The sequence below is a fragment of the Oryctolagus cuniculus genome, chromosome 16, assembly GCF_051225735.1.
Source record: "Oryctolagus cuniculus isolate XC-2025 breed Fujian yellow rabbit chromosome 16, ASM5122573v1, whole genome shotgun sequence".
Taxonomy (NCBI): Eukaryota; Metazoa; Chordata; class Mammalia; order Lagomorpha; family Leporidae; genus Oryctolagus; species Oryctolagus cuniculus.
The window spans coordinates 79881532-79905823 of record NC_142882.1 but is presented as its reverse complement, the minus strand read 5'-3'; the positions used below and the strand labels follow the sequence as shown (position 1 = coordinate 79905823).

The following is a 24292-nucleotide window of genomic DNA, read 5'->3' as shown; positions in this document are numbered from 1 at the left end:
CAGAGCCAGCGGAAGTACTTGTATTCCTTCTTCTCCTGTCTTCGGCTTAATGAGGCATTAAATTGGATACTTGTACAGTAGCATTTAATTTAAACAAAAGAACTCTCTAAGCTTTTTTCTTTTTTTGTTTTGGTAAAGATATGAAAAGTCTTAGAGTATCTCAACCTGCCTCTGTAAAGACTTTAGAAGCAATTTTAACACAATATCAACAATATTCTATTACATTATGACATGCTCTAGGTATCTTAGTCTTCTCAGCTGCCCTAACAAAATACCATAGACCGGCTGGCTTACACAACAAACATTTATTTCTCAGAGCTTTGAAGGCTGGGAAGTTCAGTATCAAGGTTGTAACCGACTGGGTTCTTGGTGAGGATGCTCCTTGCCTGCAGATGGCTGTCTCCTCACTGTGTCCTCACGTGGGCTGGGAAGGGAGGGAGCTCTCCTGTCCCTTCCTCTCCTTAGGAGGGTGCTGGCTGTGTTAGAACAGGACCCCACCCTAACAACCAGATTTAACCTTTATCACCTCTTCACTGTCCCTGTGGGGGTGGGGCTTCAACATAGGAATTTTCAGGGGGCACAAATCAGCCCATAGCCATGAGCCTATATGATAAAACACTGGCAATTTCATAAACATAGGCATTGAGAGACCTTTTGCCTTCTGGGCCTTGGGATTGTGGATCCAGTGGTTTGTCACAGAGAATACAAATGTGAGACTTTGTTCAGGGCACCCTTAAGATCCACTGGTTATTCCTTCTTGTCAATGAAATAATCAGCTAATCTGTATGCATTCCTAACTATTGTTAATGCCCCTAATACAATTGTAGGAGCTGCTGGTTCTTATAAAAAGTCATTTGTGGACTTTTGTTTCCTAGGCTGAGAAAAAACACAAACGGTTTCAGGAGCTTGACAGATTTATGCACTATTACACGAGATTTAAAAACCATGAGCATAGTTACCAGGTATGTCCCAAATCATTTCTGATGAGCTACACTGCACTGTTGTATATAGAGCTAATGGTTTAAATCATTTATTTCTGTTTCTTTAGTTAGAACAACGCCTTCTTAAAACAGCCAAAGAAAAGATGGAGCAGTTGAGTAGAGCTCTCAAAGAAAGTAAGTTGTAAGTGGTGTGTGTGATCATTAATATAAAGTATCTTTCCATGCCAAGTCATCCAAGGGTAGGAGGTTAGGCCATTAAAGGGATACATCGGCCGTATCCATTAGCGCCTCTGGTACTGTTCTCTGGAGCCCTGAGCGCAGCTTAGCAGATGAGGCCTGTGTGACTGGATTCCCACTCAGCAGCTAACCTGCTGCTCTTAATGCAGCCTAGATAAAAGCACATCACGATTTTGCTTCCTCTGTGCCACTGCCAGTTGGGTGGGGAACGTCCTGCCCACAGAAATTATTTGATCTGAGCCTGCCAAGGCAGCCACAGACAGGACTTGAAATTCAGTAAATCTACAACAAGATGATTTTTTTTAAAGATTTTATTTATGTATTTAGAGGTAGAGTTACAGACAAAGAGAGGGACAGACAGAGAGAAAGGTCTTCCTTCCGTTGGTTCACTCCCCAAGCAGCCACAATGGCCGGAGCCACACTGATCCGAAGCCAGGAGCCAGGAGCTTCTTCCTCTCTGCACACTGGGTGCAGGGCCCAAGCACTCGGGCCATCCTCCACTGCTTTCCCAGGCCACAGCAGAGAGCTGGACTGGAAGAGGAGCAGCCGGCACTAGAACCCGGTGCCCATATGAGATGCCGGCACTGCAGGTGGAGGATTAACCTACTGCACCACGGTGCCGGCCCCAAGGATGATTTTTGAGTTGATAATTTTATATGGCCCACAAGTGATGTTACAAATGTTTAAATGGCCCTTAGCAGAAAATAGGTTCCCTACTCCTGCGAGTTTACAATGTTGGAAAAAGTGGGGCCCTAGGGGGATGCATGACCTCGTGAAAGAAGCAGGATACACGTTGTCACAGAACTGAACACCCAGAGATCCTGTGAACACTTAGCGAAGTGCCTGATGGAGTAGAAGCCAAGTGCAGATGGGAAAGAATCATTTCACTGGTGAATAATGAACACTGAGGTCAAAGAGCAGATCCCTGAGAAGAGGCCAGCCTGTGGATCCTAACTGGAAGCTACTAGAACATCTCCCAAGTACGGAGTCAGTATGGGCCACGTCACTAGAACAGTTTCTCACATGGAGCGCAGGTTCTGGTATGTTTGTTTGTAGAAGGTCACATTTCTAAAATGCACGTAACTTACATAGGAGATATATTGTAAGCCTAAAAATGTGATACTTGTGTTTGCTCTATTTTATAAAAATGAGTATTAACACCCTCTTCATGAGGACAACTCCATCATTAAGACATAACCGTAAGTTAGCGTGAAGAGAGGAGTGTCAGTACAGGCTTTGTTTCCTTGTTAGTTATTAGTTCTTAGACTTTATTAATGATTAAAGTATATCCCACCAGTAATGAACTCTTGAAGCATTTTCCACAGTGAAAAGCCCTCAAGGTTCCCTAGTTCTTCAGCTGGGATCTTTGTCTCATCACTGAAGTGGCCCTGATGGAGAGAACATTCCTGATGTGTAGTTAGCATTTGTAGATGGAAAGTACTGCTCCTGCTCAGTATTCGGGAGTTTCCAGGCAGGATGGGAAACTATGGGAGGAACTAAAAGATGTAACAGTTGCGGGACCAGTGTCATGGCATAACAGGTTAATCTGCCACCTGCAACACCAACATCCCATATGGGTGCCGGTTCAAGTCATGGCTGCCCCACTTCTGATCCAGCTCTCTGCTGATGCGCCTGGGAAATCAGTGGAAGATGGCCCAAGTGTTTGGGCCCCTGCACTCACATGGGAGACCCAGATGAAACTCTTGGCTCCTGGCTTTGGCTTTGCCCAGCCCAGGCCATTGTGGCCATTTGGGGAGTGAACCAGCAGATGGAAGATTCTCTCTCTGTCTTCCCCTCACTCTGTGTAACTCTGCCTAATAAATAAAATAAGTATTTTTTTAAACACTACAACAGTTGGAAAGCAAGTGTGGACTTCTCACACATATCTCAGTGAGGCATAGGGGAGGAGTGCGTGTTTGGTTTGGACTTGATCTTTCAGATGCCTTGCTAGGGACTGTGTGTACTCAGAAGTGGTCAGTGTTAGGGTGGTCCCTGTTTATGTATATACATATATAATTTCTCTCTACTTGCATGCAGAATTTTTCTGATTTTTTTTCAGTTTAGAGTTTCCTACTTAATTTCCATTTACTCAAAGTGGAAGAAAAAGGAGGAATGTTAGAATATTTTCGGAGAGAAGCATTCAGATGCTTCTGTCCTTCTTGCTCACTCTTCCCTTCTTTCTCCCCCTGAAGTTTACCTTCCAGCATTATTTACCCAGTTGTGACCTGAAGGTTGTGTCTTTTTCTGTATGATGTTGCGGGTTTTTTTAGCAGAGGCGTATTATAACTAGGCCTCTTTTAACGTCTAACAAGGAATTTAGCAGAGGTATTTGTTGTTTCTTAAGCACTAAATTTCCCTGAGGATAATCTAAAAAAATTTAGTGAAGCATGGAAACTGTGGAATGACCAGAAGCTCTGTTTGTTTGCCGGTAGGGCGGAAGCAGAATCCTGAATGATGGTGTGCGTCCCTTCCCGGCTGCCTCCCGGGCCCCTGCACTGCCGGGCACGTGTCTCGTTTAGAAACACTCACGTGACGCACGGGAGCGCTTCATGGTGCTTTTCAGCCCAGTTCAGAGAAGTGTTATCATACAGCTACTTCAGACAGTTTGCTAAGGGTCCTTTTTTTCTTTCTTCAAAGAAAACATATAGTAGTTTATTTAATTTTATAATAGCACATTAGCAGAAAGACTTTTCACTGTGTACCCTAATTTCTTTATAGCTGAAGGAGGCTGTCCAGATACCACTTTCATTGAAGATGCAGTTCATGTGCTCTTAAAAACTCGACGCATTCTCAAGTGTTCTTATCCATATGGATTCTTCTTAGAACCTAAAAGCACAAAGAAAGAAATTTTTGAACTAATGCAAGTAAGATGTCTTTTTAAGATTATACTTAAATAGTAACAGTTACTATGAAAAGCAGATTTTTTTCTTTTTAAGTCATTTAAGTTTCATCTAATTTTATTTTGATTAATATAATAATTTTGTCTTCCTATTTAAAACTATCTAAATAAAGGAAAAGTTACCAGTAATAAACTGAAATCTGAAACCTTGAGTATTGCTGATTATATAATTAGAAATTTTCTCTTTGAAGATGAAACCACATTATAGCAGATGAAAAAGTTGCTGATGGCCAGTTTATTGTAAAAGTACAACACAAAAAAAATCACAGTGTTGAAAATACAAACACCTAAGCCAGCTGACATCACTGTCATTAATTAACTTCATTGTACCGTCAACTTTTTTTGAAGCCACGAAACTTCTTTATTACAGCTCTCATGTCATCCCTTTGAACTGCCTTCTAATTTATATCCAGTATTTCTTTCGAAGTTAACATCCATTTCCTGCAAAGTGCCCTGCAGACCTTACCACGAGTCTCAGTAGTCTTGCCTCAGATTCTGTAAGCCTGTGTGGATAATCTGCACCATGGCACGATGCACTTGCTCATACGTATGGTACCTTTAAACGTATTCTTCACCCAAATTATAAATTCTTTGTAGGCAGCCAATGCACTCACTACTTCTGTAGCAACCTGTCATCAAATGAGTGCTGTTTTCCTGAATTTCCTGAATTTAAGCTTTTCCCAGGGCTGGCACTGTGTGGCATAGCAGGTAAAGCTGCTGCCTGCAGTGCTGCCATCCCAGTGGGCGCTGGTTTGAGTCCCAGCTGCTCCACTTCTGATCCAGCTCTCTGCTGTGGCCTGGGAAAGCAGTAGAAGATGGCTCAAATGCTTTGGCCCCTGCACCTGCATGGGAGACCCTGATTGAAGCTCCTGGCTGCTGATTGTGGCCTGGCTCAGCCATGGCTGTTCAGGCCATTTGCGAAGTGAACCAGTGGATGGAAGATCACTCTCTCTCTCTCTTTTTTTTTTTTTTTTTTTTTTTTTGACAGGCAGAGTGGACAGTGAGAGAGAGAGACAGAGAGAAAGGTCTTCCTTTTGCCGCTGGTTCACCCTCCAATGTCCGCCAAGGCCGGTGCGCTGCGGCCGGTGCACCGCACTGATCCGATGGCAGGAGCCAGGTGCTTCTCCTGGTCTCCCATGGGGTGCAGGGCCCAAGCACTTGGGCCATCCTCCACTGCACTCCCTGGCCACAGCAGAGAGCTGGCCTGGAAGAGGAGCAACCGGGACAGAATCCCGTGCCCCGACTGGGACTAGAACCCATTGTGCCAGCACCACAAGGCGGAGCATTAGCCTAGTGAGCTGCAGCGCCGGCCGGAAGATCTCTCATAGCCTCTGCCTCTCCATCTCTGTAACTCTGGCTTTCGAATAAATAAATAAATATTTTTTAAAAAATGACTTCCTGTATATGATCCTTCTGTCTCTTTCATAACCTGGAAAACATGCACGAAATTGAAAGCATGTTAAAAAGTAAGTTATTTAAAAATTTAGAGTAGCCGGCGCCGCGGCTCACTAGGCTAATCCTCCGCCTAGCGGCGCCGGCACACCGGGTTCTAGTCCCGGTCAGGGCGCCGGATTCTGTCCCGGTTGCCCCTCTTCCAGGCCAGCCCTCTGCTGTGGCCAGGGAGTGCAGTGGAGGATGGCCCAGGTGCTTGGGCCCTGCACCCCATGGGAGACCAGGAAAAGCACCTGGCTCCTGGCTCCTGCCATCGGATCAGCGCGGTGCGCCGGCCGCAGCGCGCTGGCCGCGGCGGCCATTGGAGGGTGAACCAACGGCAAAGGAAGACCTTTCTCTCTGTCTCTCTCTCTCACTGTCCACTCTGCCTGTCAAAAAAAATAAAAAAAATAAAAATAAAAAAATAAAAAAAAAAATAAAAAAAAAATAAATAAATAAAAATTTAGAGTAATTTCTGACTTCAGAAGAGTTAAATTTAACTGAGTAACCAGAGAGACTCTGGATGTGCTACTGACTAGCCTGCTCAGCCTGTAATCCTTTTTTTTTTTTTTCCTGTCTTGACACAGACAGACCTAGAAATGGTCACTGAAGACCTTGCCCAGAAAGTCAATAGGCCTTACCTTCGCACACCCCGCCACAAGATCATCAAGGCGGCATGCCTTGTCCAGCAGAAGAGACAAGAATTCCTGGCCTCCGTGGCCCGGGGCGTGGCTCCTGCAGATTCTCCAGAGGCTCCGAGGCGCAGGTAAGGATTTACCCCGTGACCATCATCCCAGCTCCAACCACAAATGCTGGCCGGTTTTGGTTTTCATCCGCGTGAGGTTCATGTTCCTATATTTACACCCAAAATGTAGGTAGCTGAAAAAAGGATACTAACCTATTTTAATTATTTTTCCCAAGTACTATTTTTATTTTTCTTACTTATTTTTTGTTTGTCATCATGCAATTCCTCAGACTAAATTAGAGTAGGTTAATTTTACATTTCACATGAATTCATAACTCAAAGAGCATTCGAATGTGTCATTTCAAACATGTAAAGTATGTAAGTGATAGAACAGCCACACTTACACTATGTAAGTGTAGAACTTACATAGTGTAACTTCACCAGTGAGTTATGGTCATATTTGTATTTTCATGTTAAAAGGTTGTGAAGAAATGAGAAACTGATTGTAGTAAAATTATTTAAATGATCTAGATTCATCCATTAAAGACCAATTGAGTTTATTCAGATACTTGTACTTCATCTGCCATTAAAAATTGAAGTATAATTTCTTATTTGTAATAATTATCAGCATTAGAAATTCCTTTGGCCCTATTTTTACATAAATATTAATAAATATATATACTTATAAAAATAGAAGCAATCATGAAATACTTTGTTAGAACATGCTGATTTTTATTTTTCCATCATTTTACACAAATATAAAGTAACTTAAAATTTTAAACACAGAATATAATTTTAATTATATTTTCATGGTTGATTTATTTAGTTAAGTAAGTTCAAAGTAGAATTAAAATTAATATTCAAAGGGTAAGGGTCTAACTGTGGGTACTTTGTAGTACTGATAATAAATCAAATGGTGTGTCTAATTCCTTTGTAGCTTTGCTGGTGGAACCTGGGATTGGGAATATTTAGGATTTGCATCACCTGAGGTAATTGTTTTCTGGAGCTTTGTCTTTTGTATTATTCCTTAGTACAGTCCCGCTTGCATTTGCATCCTCATCTGTTCTAAATCCTTCTGAGATTTATCAACAGTGCTTGACATGGCCTGCATTCAGCTATTTATGGTTTTGGAATATCATCACATTGTTAACTAAACCCCCTATTATTGTTTTTTTAAGATTTATTTATTTATTTGAAAGTCAGAGTTACACAGAAAGAGAAGGAGAGGTGGAGAGAGAGAGAGGGAGAGAGGTCTTCCATCTGCTGGTTCACTCCCCGGATGGCCGCAACGGCCGGAGCTGTGCCGATTCGAAGCAAGATCTAGGAGCTTCCTTTGGGTATCCCACGTGGGTGCAGGGGCCCAAGGACTTGGGCCGTCTTCTACTGCATTCCCAGGCCATAGCAGATTGCTGGATCGGAAGTGGAACAGCCAGGACTCGAACCGGTGCTCATATGGGATGATGGCACTGCATGCGGCAACCTTACCTGCTACACCATAGCGCCGGCTCCCCATTATTATTTTTAATTATTGAACAATCAGAGAATTAAGACAAATTTACAGACAGATTTTCTGAAAGAAAACTTATATGTTAATAGGGATATGAACTTTATTAGAAATATTTTTCTAGTTGAAATTATGTTTCAGTCTGAACCTGTTAAAAACCTGAATGAACAATCTGTGATTTGAACTTCATGCAACAACCTGAGGGAGTTGCTTTATAACCACTTAGTGCTAAGATGGAAAACTTGACAATAACGTTTATGCAGAAAGAAATGCTTTGCTTAGCTGCTTGCCACTTCCCCTTCCACACTCTTCTTTTTATTGTTGTTGTTATTGGTATTTTAAAATGCAGAAGGTCTAAAATACTAATACTGCAAATAGCAGTTGTGACAAATAAAAATAGACGAGGTGGAAATGTTAACCCTGAAGTTCTCTGAGATTTAAATTGCCACTGTCACTGCTGAGTCTGTAAAATGATTTCAGCAGTCCTCTGTGTTCTGTCTCCTCCCTTGCTGTTTAGAGTATAATGTACCATGATTTTATGAAAACCCCTCAAGGTAATTCTTGGAAGGAACCAGGACAAATGATGAAAGCTTTATCATTTTTAGCCCATTGGTTACTGCAGCTGGGAGCCAGCTACATTATGTCCAGAAAGGACTGTGGTGTGTTTAAATCAGTGCTGAGGATGCTTGCAGACCTTGTGACCAGGAAAATAATGACTTGGGAAAATTTGTGTTTTTCCATTCTGATTTGAGAATTTTAAGCCCACATGGATTACACAAAGTATTTAATATATGAGTGAAATTTTTATTATAAGATAAACTACCAGCCTTTTTCTTTGCTCAGATCCTGCACTTATTATTTCTGTGTTGTGATATGATTATGGCTTTGGGAGTACTGTGGGAAATTTCTGCCCAAAAGGAGGAATAAACAGGTTTGAATTATCAAAAAACGAAGTACTAAAGATGTCAGAATCTCAAGATAGAAACACAGCTCGGGCCTGGCGCCGTGGCTCACTTGGCTAATCCTCTGCCTGCGGCGCTGGCATCTCATATGGGCGCTGGGTTCTGGTCCCGGCTGCTCCTCTTCCAGTCCAGCTCTTTGCCGTGGCCCGGGAGTGCAGTGGAGGATGGCCCAAGTGCTTGGGCCCTGCACCCGCATGGGAGACCAGGAGGAAGCACCTGGCTCCTGGCTTTGGATTGGTGCAGCGCTGGGCGTAGTGGCCATTGAGGGGTGAACCAACGGAAAAGGAACACCTTGCTCCCTCTCTTTCTCTCTCACTGTCTGTAACTCTACCTGTCAAATAAATAAACAAATAAAAGAAACACAACAAAATGGAACCCATGTCAGAGCATTCACAGTCACCTGTGATTCTGTCACCTTGCAGCTTCTGGCTCTGACACCAGCCTTAGGAATCCTGAAATACTTTTTTTTTTTTTTTTTTTTAATTTATTATTTTGAAAGGCAGAGTGGACAGTGAGAGAGAGAGACAGACAGAAAGGTCTTCCTTTTTTTTTTTTTTCCGTTGGTTCACCCTCCAATGGCTGCCGCGGCTGGCGCACCACGCTGATCCGATGGCAGGAGCCAGGTGCTTCTCCTGGTCTCCCATGGGGTGCAGGGCCCAAGCACCTGGGCCATCCTCCACTGTACTCCCTGGCCACAGCAGAGAGCTGCCTGGAAGAGGGGCAACCGGGACAGAATCCGGCACCCCGACCGGGACTAGAACCCGGTGTGCCAGCACCGCAAGGTGGAGGATTAGCCTAGTGAGCCACGGCGCCGGCTAGCCTTAACACTCTTAAGCCATTTGGACCCTCATGATTAAAGCCTTTTTCTTTTCCTTTTTTTAGATTTATTTATTTATTTTCAAACTCAGAGTTATATAGAGAGAGGGAGGATGGGAGAAAGAGAGGTCTTTATCTACTAGTTCACTCCCCAGATGGCCACAATGGCCAAGACTGGGTCAGGCCAAAGCCAGGAGCCAGAGTCTTCTGGGTCTCCCATGTGGGTGGCAGGAGCCCAGACACTTGGGCCATCTTGCACTGCTTTTCCCAGGCCATTAGCAGGGAGCTGCGTCAGAAGTGAAGTTGCCGAGATTCAAACGGGCGCCCGTATGGGATGCTGGCGCTGCGGGCAGCGACTTCACCTGCTATACCACAGCACCTGCCACCTAAAGACTTTTCTTCTGCTGATTTTCAGATCTCAGGAATTCTTAATTTTTCAGATAAATTTGACTGTATGAGAACAGTTTTTTAGGCCTATTGCATTATTAGAAAATGGCATTTGAGAGTTTCCTATCAAGATAGTTAAAAATTTAAAAAGTTTCTTTTGCAGTTGTTTTTAAGCTGTTTTTCTTAAATCGGAAATTGGGAAGAAATGTGGTCCTCAGCAGTGGTGGGCCAGTGAGCCCTGGGAAATCTTCCACTTCGAGGGCGTGGGCCTCCGGGAACAGAGGAAATGATGCAGCAGCTCAGCCAGGAATCGCCAAGAGCCTAAACAATCCCTTGGGACGCCTACAGTGTCTCTCATTGGTTGATTTCGAAGCTGGGAGGATGCCTCCTGCCTCTTGTTGAACATCCAGCTACTTAACCAGATGAAGGAGTTTAAATAAATTTCACTAGAGTGGTTTGATGCGGAACTTTTATTTAGGATATAAAACTTGAGGCTGGCACTGTGGCATAGCGGGTAAAGCCACCGCCTGCAGTGCTGGCATCCCATATGGGTGCTGGTTCAAGTCCCGGCTGCTCCACTTCTGATCCAGCTCTGCTATGGTCTAGGAAAGCAGTAGGATATGGCCCAACTCCTTGGGCCCCTGCACCTGTGTGGGAGACCCAGTAGCAGCTCCTGGCTCCTGGCTTTGGATTGGTGCGGCTCTGGCCATTGTAGCCATTTGGGGAGTGAACCAGTGAATGGAAGACCTCTCTCTCTGCCTCTCCTCTCTGCGTAACTCTTTCAAATAAAATAAATAAATCTTTTAAAAAATAAAATAAAACTTGAATTCATATTGCTAGTACTTTCACCATATAAGTATATTGAATATTTTAGGACAACTGGGATCATCTTAAAGTTTAGACACTGAATGATCCTGTGGTGATCCTTAGCCTTTTTCTGCTGGTGTCTTGTCCCCTGCTCTCTCCTTTGATCTCTTTTCTTCTGTCACTCAATTCTGTAGCAGTATGTTTATACCCAGGGAATAGCAGGTGCTCTCAGGGTGTAGCCTCTTGTAGTAACAAACCCACTGTAAGTGGTTGTCAGAAATGTGAAGTAGACTCATGGACATCTCCCTAAATCTGATCTTCCTGTATGCTACACAGAAACACTTCCCCTTCCTGAGTTGTGGGCAACACTACATACTGGCCAATGTAGGAAAGGAGCCGAGTCACATCTTCTTTAAAGCTAACTTAATATTTTTATCATCATCCGATTATTTGACTTGTGAATATGGTTTGTAGTAGTCCCAAAGAATAGCAGATCCAGTCGTCTGACAAGTACTGAGCAGTGTGTGTGTGCGTGTGTGCTCTTTCTTCCCCCCTCTGCTGCATCTCTCATAGTCATTTTTAAAAGCCTGACCTCAAGGTAGCAACTGACTTATATCAGTGAAAGGAATGCGGAATTAGTAATAATATTAGAGAAGACCTTGATGTCATGAGATATGAAATACGACTCAGTTATAACTTAGCCTTGGGGCTTGCAATATTCCCAGTTTATCTAAGCAATTGTAATGACTACTTGAAAATTTTCTTTTTCCACTGTGCCTTTTAATGTTCTAAGGCCAAGTGACTTTATGCTGTGCCTATAAATCGCACAGTTTTCCTCCCTGGGGGAAAGGTGTGGTTTTATTTGCAGTTAAAATCCCGCGTGCCGCCGCGTATTTCATAACCCTGCTTTGTGCAGGAATATGCCGAGTTCCAGTATCGGAGGCGGCACAGGCAGCGCCGCCGCGGGGACGTGCACAGTCTGCTCAGGAGCGCTCCCGACCCCGACGAGCCAAGCGAAAGCACTTTAGGTAAGCCCGGGGCCTGAGCACGCCTCAGCCTCTGCATTCTCCTGAGCTTGTTTTTAACATTGGCTGCTGTCGATGACGTTGCTGTTGTAATGGAGATGTTTGGTGAATATATAAATGCTTCTAAAGTTGTCACAGGATACAGAAAACCAGGTGGGGGGCGGTCACAGCGTGGGTGTGGAGTCAGGCAGCCCCGCACTCACGACCCCGAGCGTGGCTGTGTAACTGTAGTTGGTCACTCAACCCTTCCGCTTCCTTGGTGTGACGGGGCCACCTTCCAGGCTCGTGGTGAGCACGGAATTGGTGGCCGCGGGTCAGACGCTAGCACTTACTGAACGCCCGGTCACTATTGTAGCGTTGATACCTGAGTACTCCTCTAGACTCTAAAACAAAGAGAACTCGAATTAGGGAGAAACTGATTATTCAGTGGGGCTAGAGAGAAGCTGTGGGGGTCACTGAATTCCCAAACTGTTGAAATGTGGAACTTCCAGAAGTCTGGAGGTAAAAATACCTTGATGTGTTATAGCTTGAGGGAAAAGAGGAAGAGATGTGCTTTGCACGTAGGAAGGGAGCCCTGGAGAGCGTACGCCGAGGATTTGAAGCCATAGCATTAGATGCACATCAGGGAGTGCGATGAGGCAGAAGGAGGTGAGAAATCCCAGGAAGACTGTGTCGAGCTGTGGACAGCAGCTCTGAAAGAGAAATTGTCAACATAAACAACAAGATGCAAGGGAGCAAGAACAGGCCTTCCTGTCTGTAACTGTGATGTCCATTGCTTTGGAACAGATGTTTCGGAAGGTGGCAGCGGCCGCAGGCCTGGCACGTCCGTGGTAAGTTCTGCCTCCATGAGTGTTCTGCACAGCTCCTCCTTGCAAGACTACACCCCTGCCAGTCGCTCGGAAAACCAGGACTCTCTTCAGGTAGCCTTTCTGGGCCCCTGCTTCTCTGCTCTTTCTGTTCAGCATGGTTTCCTGTTTTCACTTTTATTGCTTTCCTTTCTCTTACTTCCCTCCTAAAATCCTGGTTTCAAAGATGCCTACGGGAAGATTGCGGTATTTCAGATTTATCGTAAGGTGTTTTGTTCTCCTTTAGCACGAGCAAGGAGAAGGTTCGAGGAAGATTTGAGTAGGTGAAATAACCTGTAGAATTAGAAGTAATTCTGCCTGGAAAGCAGGAGTGATGGCCTGATTGAGTTCAGCGTTCCCTTTAGTCCCAGTTTAAAGTGGCTTTGCATTTTCTTGCTTCAGGCCCTGAGTTCCTTGGATGAAGATGACCCCAACATACTTCTCGCAATACAGTTGTCGCTGCAGGAGTCTGGGCTGGCCATGGACGAGGAGACGAGAGAGCCCCTCCGCAGCGAAGCGTCCCTGGGAGCGATAGGCACTTCTCTGCCTTCCAGGCTGCACTCGCTCCCCCGGAGCGCAGAGAGCCCTCGGGCCGCACTGAGCAGCTCCGAGCTCTTGGAACTCGGTGACAGCCTCCTGAGGCTAGGAGCAGAGCGCGACCTGCTTTCGGCTGACACGGGGCGTTCACACCCTCCCCACGAGGCGGGCAGTGGTCTCTGCCCCTCTTCCAGTGACCCTGACTCAGCCGGCCAGGACCCCAGCATCAACGACAATCTGCTCGGCAATATCATGGCTTGGTTTCACGACATGAATCCGCAGAGCATCGCCCTGATTCCCCCCGCGGAGAGCAGTGCAGAACCGCAGCTCCCGTGTGCCAAAGCCGGGTCAGAGGACGCGGGGCACGTGGAGCCAGCGCCGCTGCAGGAAGACTCCGTGTGCCAGGATACTGGGGTCCCTGAGGGGAGAGGCAGCCAGGCAGAAGACGCGCCCTCGGGAGGAAGCCTTCCGGCTGAGGAAGCAGCGCCTCCAGCCGGTGACAGTGGCCGTGAAGCAGCTAGCAGAGGGGCTGGCTCAGGGGGTTCCAGTCAGACGCCTCAAGCCTCCAGTGACTGGCTGGAGCAGGTGCACCTGGTGTGAGCGCACACGCGGGCTCTAGGAGTCACTGCAGGGACAGGGGTGCCAGGCCGAGCGTGCGTCACAGAGACTTTGATTCGCTCAACCCCCAACTCAGTGACAAGCCACCGACCCTGGGGTTCCCTACAAAGCAGTTCCCTGAAGTGGTAGCTTCGTTCTCGATTGTAACCATCCAGGGAATGCGTTCCGTGTTTAAGTGGATAGCTTTTCCCCCATTTTGCTGACAGAAAGAAGAGCGGGAGAGAAACACAGATAGAGTAAACGGGCCGTGTTCCACGTTCTGAGAAAAAGCAGCCCTCTGTTTCGCCCGGGCTGCAGTGCTCACATGGACCATTCCAGTGCGAGGCTGCCCTCCTGGTTTGGGGGTGGCTTTCCTTTAAAACCACCCTCCCGCCCATCTGCTTCATCCGAGCGGTTCCTTCGGACAGACCCGGTGAGCCGTGCGTCCGCAGGCACCTCCTGCCCCGCCTGCCCCGCCGTCACTGCCCCCTTCCCCTTGTTGTCTGAGCGGCGTGAACTGCGCTAACCACGGCTTCTCTGTAGTGCCGCATCTGCCACAGCGTAGTGAGTTCTCATTTTCACCTGAATCAGAGATTTCTTTTCACGACCCTTTCCAGCCCCATTGTGCCAAACTCTGACTTGTGCGCTGACTGACAAGGCGTGTAGGTGTGCAGTGTCCTAGCGCGCTCAGGGCAGCGCCAGCGGTCCCGGGAGTAAAAGGTGCCACTTGGTAGCAAAGAGATTCCGGAACTTAATGGGCTTTTGTTGCCATGGAGACTGCATTTAAATAAATGTAGCCTGTAGCTTAAGTTAACTAAACCTAATGCTGCTGTTAAAAACAGTTTATTTTAATATGAAAATACAGTTGATTAGCAACAGCGGTGCTGTATTTTAAGAGACACTTTATTGGAAGTGCAATCATAGTTCTTTGTTTTCACAATTTTACAGTGCATTCTAATTACTAATGGGTGCAATTACTTTTAATGGTAAGTGTTTTATAAAATAGAAAAAAAAGTGGAGTTTTCATGAGTTATAGTAAATCCCACAATTATTTAAAAATTCAATAAAACATCCTGCGCAACATGTTTTACCGTGCCTTTGCCTAACCTGAATGGATAGTTGCCAGTTAAATAAGTGAGTAATTCAAATTTCAGTGTCTCTTCTGAAATAACTATGCTATGAATTGCAGAGACCTCCATAAAACCACCCATGGCCTTGCCTATAAAGTAAATAAAACAACTAAATGTTCAGTTTGTTTGCCTAAATTGCCAATGCTGACGTGTGTGTGTTCTATTGCACAATACTCATTTGCTGTGTGATTACTGTTCAGTGTTGAAAAAAAAAATCAGTGTCTTACTGTGAAGCAAATACTGGTCTTAGTTGTAATTAAGATACAGTGGTACAGTGTGTAATTAAAACTAGAGAAAACTGTTGGAATGGCTGTTTTACTTACATATTCTCAGCGCTAGCATTACATAAGCAAAGTAGATCTGTGCAACACCCTGTTTCTGTTTGGCCAGATGGTTAGCAGGAATCTGCAGATACCAGGATGTCGGCACTGACTTGTACGGGCAAGCCCTGGGTCCGGGGAAAGGTTCTGTTAGTAGCGATAGCCTCATGAGTTGTGATGATGATTTTTGATTACTTTTTACTTTTTTTTGCCCCCAAACCCTGCTTTTAAAATATTTTTGTATTGTGACTTCACATGGCAAGAACATTTTAATGAAAATATTTGATATTCCCAGGTTCTGCTAGGATAAAGTGTGTGAGGATTGTTCCTATGCCATGGATAGCAAAAGGTCCACATTCGGTTTTGTTTCTCCAGTTATCAGACTCTTGATGCCAATCCCTACGGAGTTAGCGGGGGACTTTATCTACAGTGTATTACTGTATGTTAAACTGAACTAGTCCATTCAAGGATTTTTTTTACAAATTTATTTTGGAGTAAAAAATCTCAACACCAGTAATTTGTAGACCATGCTGTGAGTTTCCAGTCGAGAGAGTCTGCATCACGCGGAGGCGTCTCGCGCAGCTGCGGGCAGGGGAGAACGCCTGTCCTGTGTGGAGGCAGCGCCTGCAGCGGCGCCTAGGGCCTTGCACCCTGTGCAGTTTCTGTGCCGTTCTCTCCTGAGCATGAAAAATGATCATCATCCAATTTGTATTTCCTTGGGACATACTTTAAAAACAACACAGTCATTGACTTTACAATTCAGTAATAAAGTTTGGCAAAGCCTATTTTGTAAACAGTTAATTTTATAATGTTAAAAAAAAAGTTAATCTAACCTTGACTTGTTATTTGCACTTTCATAGTCTATACTTGATACATTCCCACTTTATATACGGTAGGATTCTACAAACGTGTAGATGTTGGCCAAATGAATGCTGTTAATAATATGTAAAATTCTTTGATTAAACATTTATTACTTAAACTACTTCCATTTGTCTCGTTACATTATAGACTGTTAGCCAAGTCAGGAAGCTGAGTTTCTTCAAGCTAAATCCCCTCCAGTATCATGGGATTAAGATGTGGGTTTTTTGCATGTAACTGATGAGTATCTAAAGTCTTCACACTAGGCAGCTTACAGAGCATCTTACACTGCAGTGAGAAACCGCAAAGCATTGTATGACAATGTGTTGAAACATTATAATTTCCGTGCTCTTTTTCATCTCCATGGCTTTAAGGAGAAAAAAGTTAGGATTTTGTATTTGGAATCTCTGGCAGAAACACATCAAAAAAGGATATAACTGTACGATGTATTTTGTGAAATTGCTTAGGACAGAAAAAAACTTTATGCCAATTGGAACACCAATGATTGCTTCTCTATCACTTTATTATTGTATTCTTTCTGAATTACAAACCAAGCCTTGGCATCAGACCTTAGTACACATCACAGATTCCAGGCCGCTGGCTGGTGCTTCATGGTGTCTGCCAGTGAAAATGATTTCAAGTCATGGCATATATTTTTGCCTTTAATTGTGTGAATCTGAAACTGAACTACTGCCGGTATCCATGGGCTGAATCATTCCTTCAGTGGTGTTGGTTGTTACAGCACTCATCTCATTTTCGTTCCTTTTTATCCTCACATTTGTCACATACCTGTTATGAATTCAAATAGGAGATTTAGTGAAGTTTGTTTATAATTTCAAAACAGTTCTAGTTCAGCTCTAAAAAATATAACCTTAGAATCTAGATAATAAGTGGTAAATTAGGGGATTTTTTTAAGGCTGGCATAAAAACTCGATAGCAAAAGATGCGTGTGGTCAGCTGTTGGCTGAGTGGTAGTTTCAGCTCAGCGTTGTGCTGCGGACGTATTCCTGGGTCCTCTTAACATCGCCTTACTGCCTTGCCAGCTGTCAGAACCTCCTCCTCAGACGGACAGATCTCTTTCTAGAGAGGTGGAAGTGACTTTCTAGACTTCATTACATGACAGTCCTTATTTTAGGAACTGACAGGGGTCATAGCTCTTTATTTACTCATTTATTTGAGAGGCAGAGTCACAGAGGGGCAGAGAGAGAGAGAGAGAGGTCTTCCATCTGCTGGTTCACTCCCCAGATGGCCACAATGGCTGGAGCTGTGCTGAACTGGAGCCAGGAGCCAGGAGTTTCTTCCAGGTCTCCCGCATGGATGCAGGGGCCCAAGGACTTGGGCCATCTTTTGCTGCTTTCCCAGGCCACATCAGAGAGCTGGATTTGGAAGTGGAGCAGCTGGGTCTCGAACCAACACCCATATGGGATGCTGGCACTGCAGGTGGTGGCTTTACCTGCTATACCATAGCACTGGCCCCTAGTCACAGCTCCTAAAGAAAGATGGACCCAAAGTTTCCTTTAATTCTCAGTTCCACTTAGGTCTGATAGGTAGCTCAAAAAGTGGTGGCCACTTTTGAAGTGATTATTGTTCTTGAAGTCTTTAAAAATGTAATTTGACAGTGTTCCCTTTAAAAAAAAGATTTATTTATTCTCGAAACACAGAGTTACAGAGAAAGAGGGAGAAATGGAGAAATTGATCTTCTATCTGCTGGTTCACTCCCCAAATGACTGCAACAGCTAGGGCTGAGCTATGCCAAAACCAGGAGCCAGGAGCTTCCTCCTGATCTCCCACATGGGTGCAAGGGACCCAAGCACCTGGGCCAATTTCTGTAGCTTTCCCAGGCTCATTAGCAAGGAGCTGGGTCAGAATTGGAACAGCCAGAACTTGAACTTCATGATGACCGCCTCTTAACAGTATTCTTCACCAGACTGTTTATCATCGTTTAGCCATTAAGTCTTATGCAAGTAAGTCTTACTAAGTATTACACACGCACCTAGCCTGATGAGGTGTAAGTTTACAGACTGAGAGGTAAATACATGAAAGAGTGAACAAAGCACAATATAGAACATGATAGTTGTTGGGAGAGACAACTCCCACTTTTCCTGGGCCATCTCTTCGGATACAGGCAATTTGTGACCTTGAAGACAGGGAGCAGGACTAAGTCCTGCTATAAAAGCAGTGAATTCCATACACTCTGTTTCTGGGCTTCAGCATAAACCCACTGTGTGCTTGGTGTCCACCCGGGCCCATTGCGTAGCCCCTGTGGAACTGGAAATGGGGAATTGGCACAAAGATGCTGATGTTCTGTCTGCTTACTGTGCTGTGATAAAGTCCTTTGTCTCTGACCCAGGAGTCTCTTGTCTTCTGTTAGCATGCCTGAGACTGCGGCTGGATGACTGACTTGTTTGTAAGTAGCACAAAATGAAAGCTTAAGATCGGGAAGCTTTGGCGCCCAGGAGGGGTTGTTGACCACGTGTTCCGGAAAAGGAGCCCTGAGCCAGGCTCAGGAAAGTAAGACGCCCTGGGGTCTGGTAGCAGGTGTTCTCACCCAGGTGATGGGCAGCGGGGTGCAGGCTGGGGGAGACTGAGCGTGCCTCCCGTCCTAGTGTCCTGCCTATCAGCCAGCAGGGGTGGGGAACGTCCAGTCCGTGGAATGCGAAATCATTTGGTCTGGCCCTGCCAGGGCAACCACAGGCGGGGCTTGGAATTCAGTAAATCTGCAGCAAGGTTCATTTTAAAGTTAACTTTGGATGGCCTGCGAGTGGTGCTACAAATATCCAAATGGCCCTTGGCGGAAAAAGGTTCCCACCCCTGCTTTAGAGGTTTAGTGAGGAGAGGGGCTGAAAGCCACGTCCTGAGCATGCGGGTGGGCACCCTGCGGGCGGGCAGAGGGGGCGGGTGCTTTCCTGGGGACAGGCCTGCGACGAGTCTTTCTGATTGGGAGCCTCGGGGAGATTGCAAAGGTTAGAAGGTCTGAGCCACAAACTGGCAGCGCAGTTCCAGTGTGGAAGTGAATGCGAAGCCTTGCCTGAGAGTGCAGAGCCTGACCCCTGCCACGGCTGACTTGACCACCCCTGAGGGCAAGGTGCTGGGTGCAGAGTGACAGAAGGTGCCCCAGATGGCTAGGTCAGACGTGGCTGTATGCCCGGGGCGGGAGGGGGGTGGCAGAGGGGAGCCCCCTGGGCCCTGGTTCTGACCTGCAAGACATCACCACCATGCTGGGAGAGGGTGCTGTCCAGGCAAGCAGCCTGGAGCAGGGGCAGAAGGAGAAGAACGCATAAGTTTCTTTCCCATAGGCAGCCGCTTCAACCACGCTGCCTGCCCCTCTCCCCCCGGAGTTGAGGGCTGTGTGAGCTGGAACCACTTTGCCATCTTTTGTGTCCTTCTCCTGACTGCCACACATCCTCAACTCCATCCGCCTTCCTGGAGTGGAAAAGGCCTTCGGACCCGCTCCGTGGTGGGGAACGGAAGGGGGCTTGCCTGCATGCAATGTGGCTTCCAAATCTGGAATGCAACTGATGGGTTAGACGCCCGTGAGTACCGCCTCATGGTTGTCTGTGGGATTCTCCTTCCAAGGGCTGCCACCTGTAGAGAGGGGTATTGGGGCATGTAAGTCCCTCCCCAGCCTGTGTCCCTGCCCCTCTCAGGTCACCACAGAAGCTACGAGAACCCAGAAGGAGAAAGGGAAACCAGTGCTTTACTAGACTTACTGGGAGGCCGCACCCTTTGAGCCTTCGCGCAGCGCCACATCGCCACCTGCTGGATATAACCGGCAATGCACCCGATTTGAAACTAGGCAGCTAATGACTCACCGCTAAGTTCATGGAAGCCTTGTCACCTGCCGCTCTGACATCACCCCTGCGGGGTGGATCATCTTGTCAGGAGGACTGACACGATGGGAAGGCTCTGACAGGCTTGACTAGTTGAATGGAAATGATACATCTGAGGCTTCCACTTGAAGTACTTGAATTTTACCAGACATGTGGCTACCTTTGGAGGCAAAGCCACCAGCTCAGTGGAATCTCACCTTACAGAATGCACAGGTGAAATGTTTTTGAAATGACAAAAGAATAGACATGGAAACAAATTAGTGGTCGCCAGGGGTTAGGGGTGGGGAGAGGGGGTGTGACTTTAAGAGGGTAGCACAGTGGGACACCTTCATGGTGACGAAGTAGCTTCTCAGTGGCAGCTGGGTGAATCCCACATGTGACAAAATCAGATAGGAACATTTACCAAGGTCAACTTACTGGCTTTGCTATTCTACTTGTATGTCAGAGGGAACTGGGGACAGGGTGCATGGGGCCTCTCTACTATCTTAGCAACTTCTGTGAATCTATACTTATTTCAAAATTGAAAGCTGAACAACATAACTGATGGCAGGTGAACTTCGACGTGCATACTAGAGTTTTCTGAAGCCTGCTTTAGAGCAATAATCAGCTAAATGTCATCTAAGTGCATTAGGAGCTGCAACCATTGCTACACCTTGGAAGGGAGCTGTTGAAAATATGACAGTTGGGGGCCGGCGCCGCGGCTCACTAGGCTAATCCTCCGCCTTGCGGCGCCGGCACACCGGGTTCTAGTCCCGGTCGGGGCTCCGGATTCTGTCCCGGTCGCCCCTCTTCCAGGCCAGCCCTCTGCTGTGGCCAGGGAGTGCAGTGGAGGATGGCCCAGGTGCTTGGGCCCTGCACCCCATGGGAGACCAGGAAAAGCACCTGGCTCCTGGCTCCTGCCATCGGATCAGCGCGGTGCGCCGGCCGCATCGCGCTGGCTGCGGCGGCCATTGGAGGGTGAACCAACGGCAAAAGGAAGACCTTTCTCTCTGTCTCTCTCTCCCCCACTGTCCACTCTGCCTGTCAAAAAAAAAAAAAAAAAAAAAAAAAAGAAAATATGACAGTTGGGCCGGTGCCGTGGCTCACTAGGCTAATCCTCTGCCTGCGGCGCCAGCACACCGGGTTCTAGTCCCAGTCCGGGCACTGGATTCTGTCCCGGTTGCTCCTCTTCCAGGCCAGCTCTCTGCTGTGGCCCAGGAGTGCAATGGAGGATGGCCCAAGTGCTTGGGCCCTGCACCCCACATGGGAGACCAGGAGAAGCACCTGGCTCCTGCGTCGGCTGCAGTGTGCTGGCCACGGCAGCCATTGGAGGGTGAACCAACGGCAAAGGAAGACCTTTCTCTCTGTCTCTCTCTCTCACTGTCTACTCTGCCTGTAAAAAAAAAAAAAAAAAAAAAAAAAAAAAGGAAAATACAACAGTTGATGCATCTGTTGCAAAACATAGATTAAGCAAATATATTGCTGTTTTAATCTATTTTCCTAAAGGTTAAGACACCTGCATGCCACGTTGGAAATTCCAGCTGCAGCTCCCTCTTCCTGATAATGCAGACCCTGGGAGGCAGCGGATGATGGTTCAAGGAGCTGGGAGACCTGGATTGAGTTTCCAGCTGCCAGCTTCGGCCTGGCCCCAGCCACTAGTTGTAGGCATTTAGGGAGTCAGCCAGCAGATGGGCCTCTCTCTGTCACCTCTCCTCTTTCCCTCCCAAGTAACCAAAAAAGTCCTATTTTTAATTGACACATAATTGTACATATTTATGCGGTACAGTAAGACAGGTCACTGCATGCATACAGTGTATAATATAAGGGCCAACATTGTTTCTTGCTAGTAATGCCAAATGTGTGCCACATTTTGGTCACTGGCATTCTTTGACCCTATGAATGCCAAGAGGCAAAAGATTTTAGAAAGAATACAGAGACTGCCTGTGCACTAACCTTTAACATAAGTAGTTTCCCCAAATTCCATTTGTGTAGAAATGTGCTCATCAAGCTACGCCTAGAGCTAATACTCATTTGGGATAATAGAAAAAAACACAAGTTGCAAATCGATTATGGGGTCAGCATTGTGTTGTAATGGGTAAAGTTGCCACCTGCAACACCAGCATCCCATGTGAGCGCCATCTTCAGAGCCAGCTCCCTGCTAATGTGCCTGGGAAAGCAGTGTGTGATGGCCCAAGTGCTTGGGCGCCTGCCACCCACATGGGAGACGCGGATGAAGCTACTGGCTCCTGGCTTCTGCCTGGCCCAGCCTGGCCAGTGCGGCCATTTGGGTAGTGACCCAGTGGATGGAAGATCTCGGTCTCTCTCCCTCCCTCTCTCTGTAACTGCCTTTCAAACAAATATTATTATTAAAAGGTAAGTTATGGCAGAACCTATATTTTTGGACACTATAAAAACAACCTAAGCGGGCATGTGGCACAGCAGTTAAGATACCATTGGGGCACATGGGTTCAAGACCCAGCTCTGTTTCCCATTCCAGCTTCCTGCTAAAGCACACCCTGGGAAGCAGCCGCCGCGTGGGAGGCTCGCGTTGAGTTTCAGGCCCCTGAGTTCAGCCTGAACCAGGCCCAGCTGTTGCAGGAACTTGGTGTGAGCCTGCTGATGGAAGAACTGAGACTCTACCTCTCTGTGTCTGTCTCACTCTCTTCCTTTCAGATAAATAAAAAGTGATTTTAAAATACATACACATATGCCTTCTATGACTCCACTCTCATTCTAGCCAGTGCTCTTCCTTTTATGGACATCTTGAGTTGCTTTAACGATGTATTGCACATCCCTGGATTTTCAAATTGTGGAAACTTCTCGAAGAATGAGTTTCTAATCGTGAAAACAGTGAGTCTTCTCCTTCCACAGGCTGAGCCTTAGAGGGCTGTCTTGGTCCTAACTCTTCCTGACAGCAGGGACATCAGGACTTGAAGTCACCGCTCGCCCGCTGTGGCGGCCACACGACAGCCGCGTGTGGGTGGGGACGCTGCCCCCGCCGCCCTGGGACAGCAACGCCCGAGGACGGCCACCTGTTTGTCCCCCTGTGGGCGCACGAAGGCGTTCTGGGTGCTAAGGCGAATGCACAAAACCCCTCGCTTCCCAACGGTCTTTGCTTTTCGGGACGGAGTCAGCTCCACGCGCCCAGGTCCCGCGCCGCGGGCAGGTGGCTGCGCAGTGCCCAGGGTGCGTCCGCGTTGCCCGCGCCTGCCCCCGGCTCAGAAGCCAAAGCCGGGCTCCTGGACGGCACTGGGCGCGGCGAGAGGCCGCGAGACGAGCACGGGGCTGCCGGAGCCTGTTCCCGCCGAGGCGGTGTGCGGGGCGCCCCTGTTCCGAAGCCTCAGCCGCCTCAGCCGCCGCCGCCGCCGCCGCGTTCCCCCGGAGCCCTCGGTGAAGGGAAGGGGCGCCCCGGCCGCCCGGACCCCGGCCGGCTCTCCGCGCCCTGAGGTGACCGTGCTGGTCCCGCCCGGGGCCCCCGATCCGACCCAGGCCATCCCGCCTCCGCCGCCGCGCGCTCGGCCTCCCCGCGTTTCCGACGCCCCTTTCCCTTCGGTCTCCGCACGCGCCGCGGTTTCCCTCGGGGGCTGGGGGTGCGGGGAAAACACTGGGGCCCGCGCGGCCCCTCTGCCTCTGTGGTTCCTGGGGGGCGCCTGCGCAGCCCTGGGCCCACGAGCGCCGCCCTCCGGCACCCTGCACGCCCTCGCTGCCCTCCGCGTACCTTCGTCTCGGAACGCGGTCTGTGCGTGGGGACCTGGGACCCCAGGGCCCTAATGGGGAGGGGCTCCCCGAGGCTTCGCTGGCCCCTCGCCTTTCCGTGTTCCGTGTCTTGGTCACACGTGATTGGTCAACTTCATCCCTGTCTGTCCCCTCGTTCAGTCTGTCAGTGTCAAGTCCTGCTTACTCAGCCCTCCGTCCCCAGCGTCTCCCTTCTGCACCCTCACCCCCACCCCACCCCCTGACGCTGAGGTGCTCCCATCACCAACACGATGACTCCTCCCTGCCCTCCGCAGAGCACCCCCTGCGCACCACGGGGGGCCGCTTAGTGCCTCTGCTCCTACGGAGCCCGCTGCTCCAGGCCTGGGCAGAGGAATCAGGGAGGCAGGGATACAGACGTGGCTCGTCTGTGTGCAGTTTTTGCAAGCATCTCACACCAGCGAGGTAGGATACGGGGGGGTGGGGTGGGGTGGGGGGGTGGGGAGTGCATTGTGACTTTCAGGAATGCAAGCTGGTCGTATAAGATATGTATGCATGAATCCATTCAAAATGCTGTCGGACTTCTTTGTAACGGATACAGTGTTCCAGTTTTGCAGGATGAAAAAGGTATCTTCTCAGCACTGCCAAGCTGTACACGGAAATGTTGAAGATGGGGGCGGGGTTTGTGCAGCAGTTGGGATGGCACGTGGGATACCAAAGCCCAGATCAGAGTGCCTGGGTTTGAGTTCCACCTGTGCTTTCCATCCAGCTTCCTGCTAATACATTCCAAGGGAGGCAGCAAGTGATGG

General features: G+C 47.7%; 2 protein-coding genes across 7 annotated transcripts in view; both read left to right on the top strand.

Annotated features, from left to right (window-relative positions):
• The window catches only part of ANKIB1 (ankyrin repeat and IBR domain containing 1), a 145916-nt gene extending 129811 nt beyond the window's left edge, over positions 1-16105 (top strand). For all 6 annotated transcript variants that reach the window (XM_070059821.2, XM_008261743.5, XM_008261744.5 and 3 more), the window contains 8 exons: positions 876-962; positions 1049-1115; positions 3897-4042; positions 6096-6274; positions 7131-7182; positions 11586-11697; positions 12481-12614; positions 12942-16105. In XM_070059821.2, coding sequence (XP_069915922.2) covers positions 876-962; positions 1049-1115; positions 3897-4042; positions 6096-6274; positions 7131-7182; positions 11586-11697; positions 12481-12614; positions 12942-13676 — 1512 coding nt within the window. In that variant the 3' untranslated portion in view covers positions 13677-16105. The remainder of the gene's footprint in view (positions 1-875; positions 963-1048; positions 1116-3896; positions 4043-6095; positions 6275-7130; positions 7183-11585; positions 11698-12480; positions 12615-12941) is intronic.
• Positions 16106-22733: 6628 nt separating this feature from the next.
• Positions 22734-23963, top strand: LOC149121843 (uncharacterized). The gene is made up of 2 exons (XM_089316176.1): positions 22734-23237; positions 23801-23963. Exons 1-2 carry the CDS (start codon positions 22872-22874, stop codon positions 23831-23833), a joined length of 399 nt encoding a protein of 132 aa, XP_089172302.1. The 5' UTR covers positions 22734-22871; the 3' UTR covers positions 23834-23963.
• The last annotated feature ends 329 nt before the right edge of the window (positions 23964-24292 follow it).

Excerpts from the sequence above, each read along its gene's own strand:
- LOC149121843 (XM_089316176.1), top strand. The coding sequence starts at position 22,872 with ATGCACAAAACCCCTCGCTTCCCAACGGTCTTTGCTTTTCGGGACGGA. Across the intron at positions 23,238-23,800 it reads CCGGCTCTCCGCGCCCTGAG|AGCACCCCCTGCGCACCACG; the intron begins GTGACCGTGCTG and ends TGCCCTCCGCAG.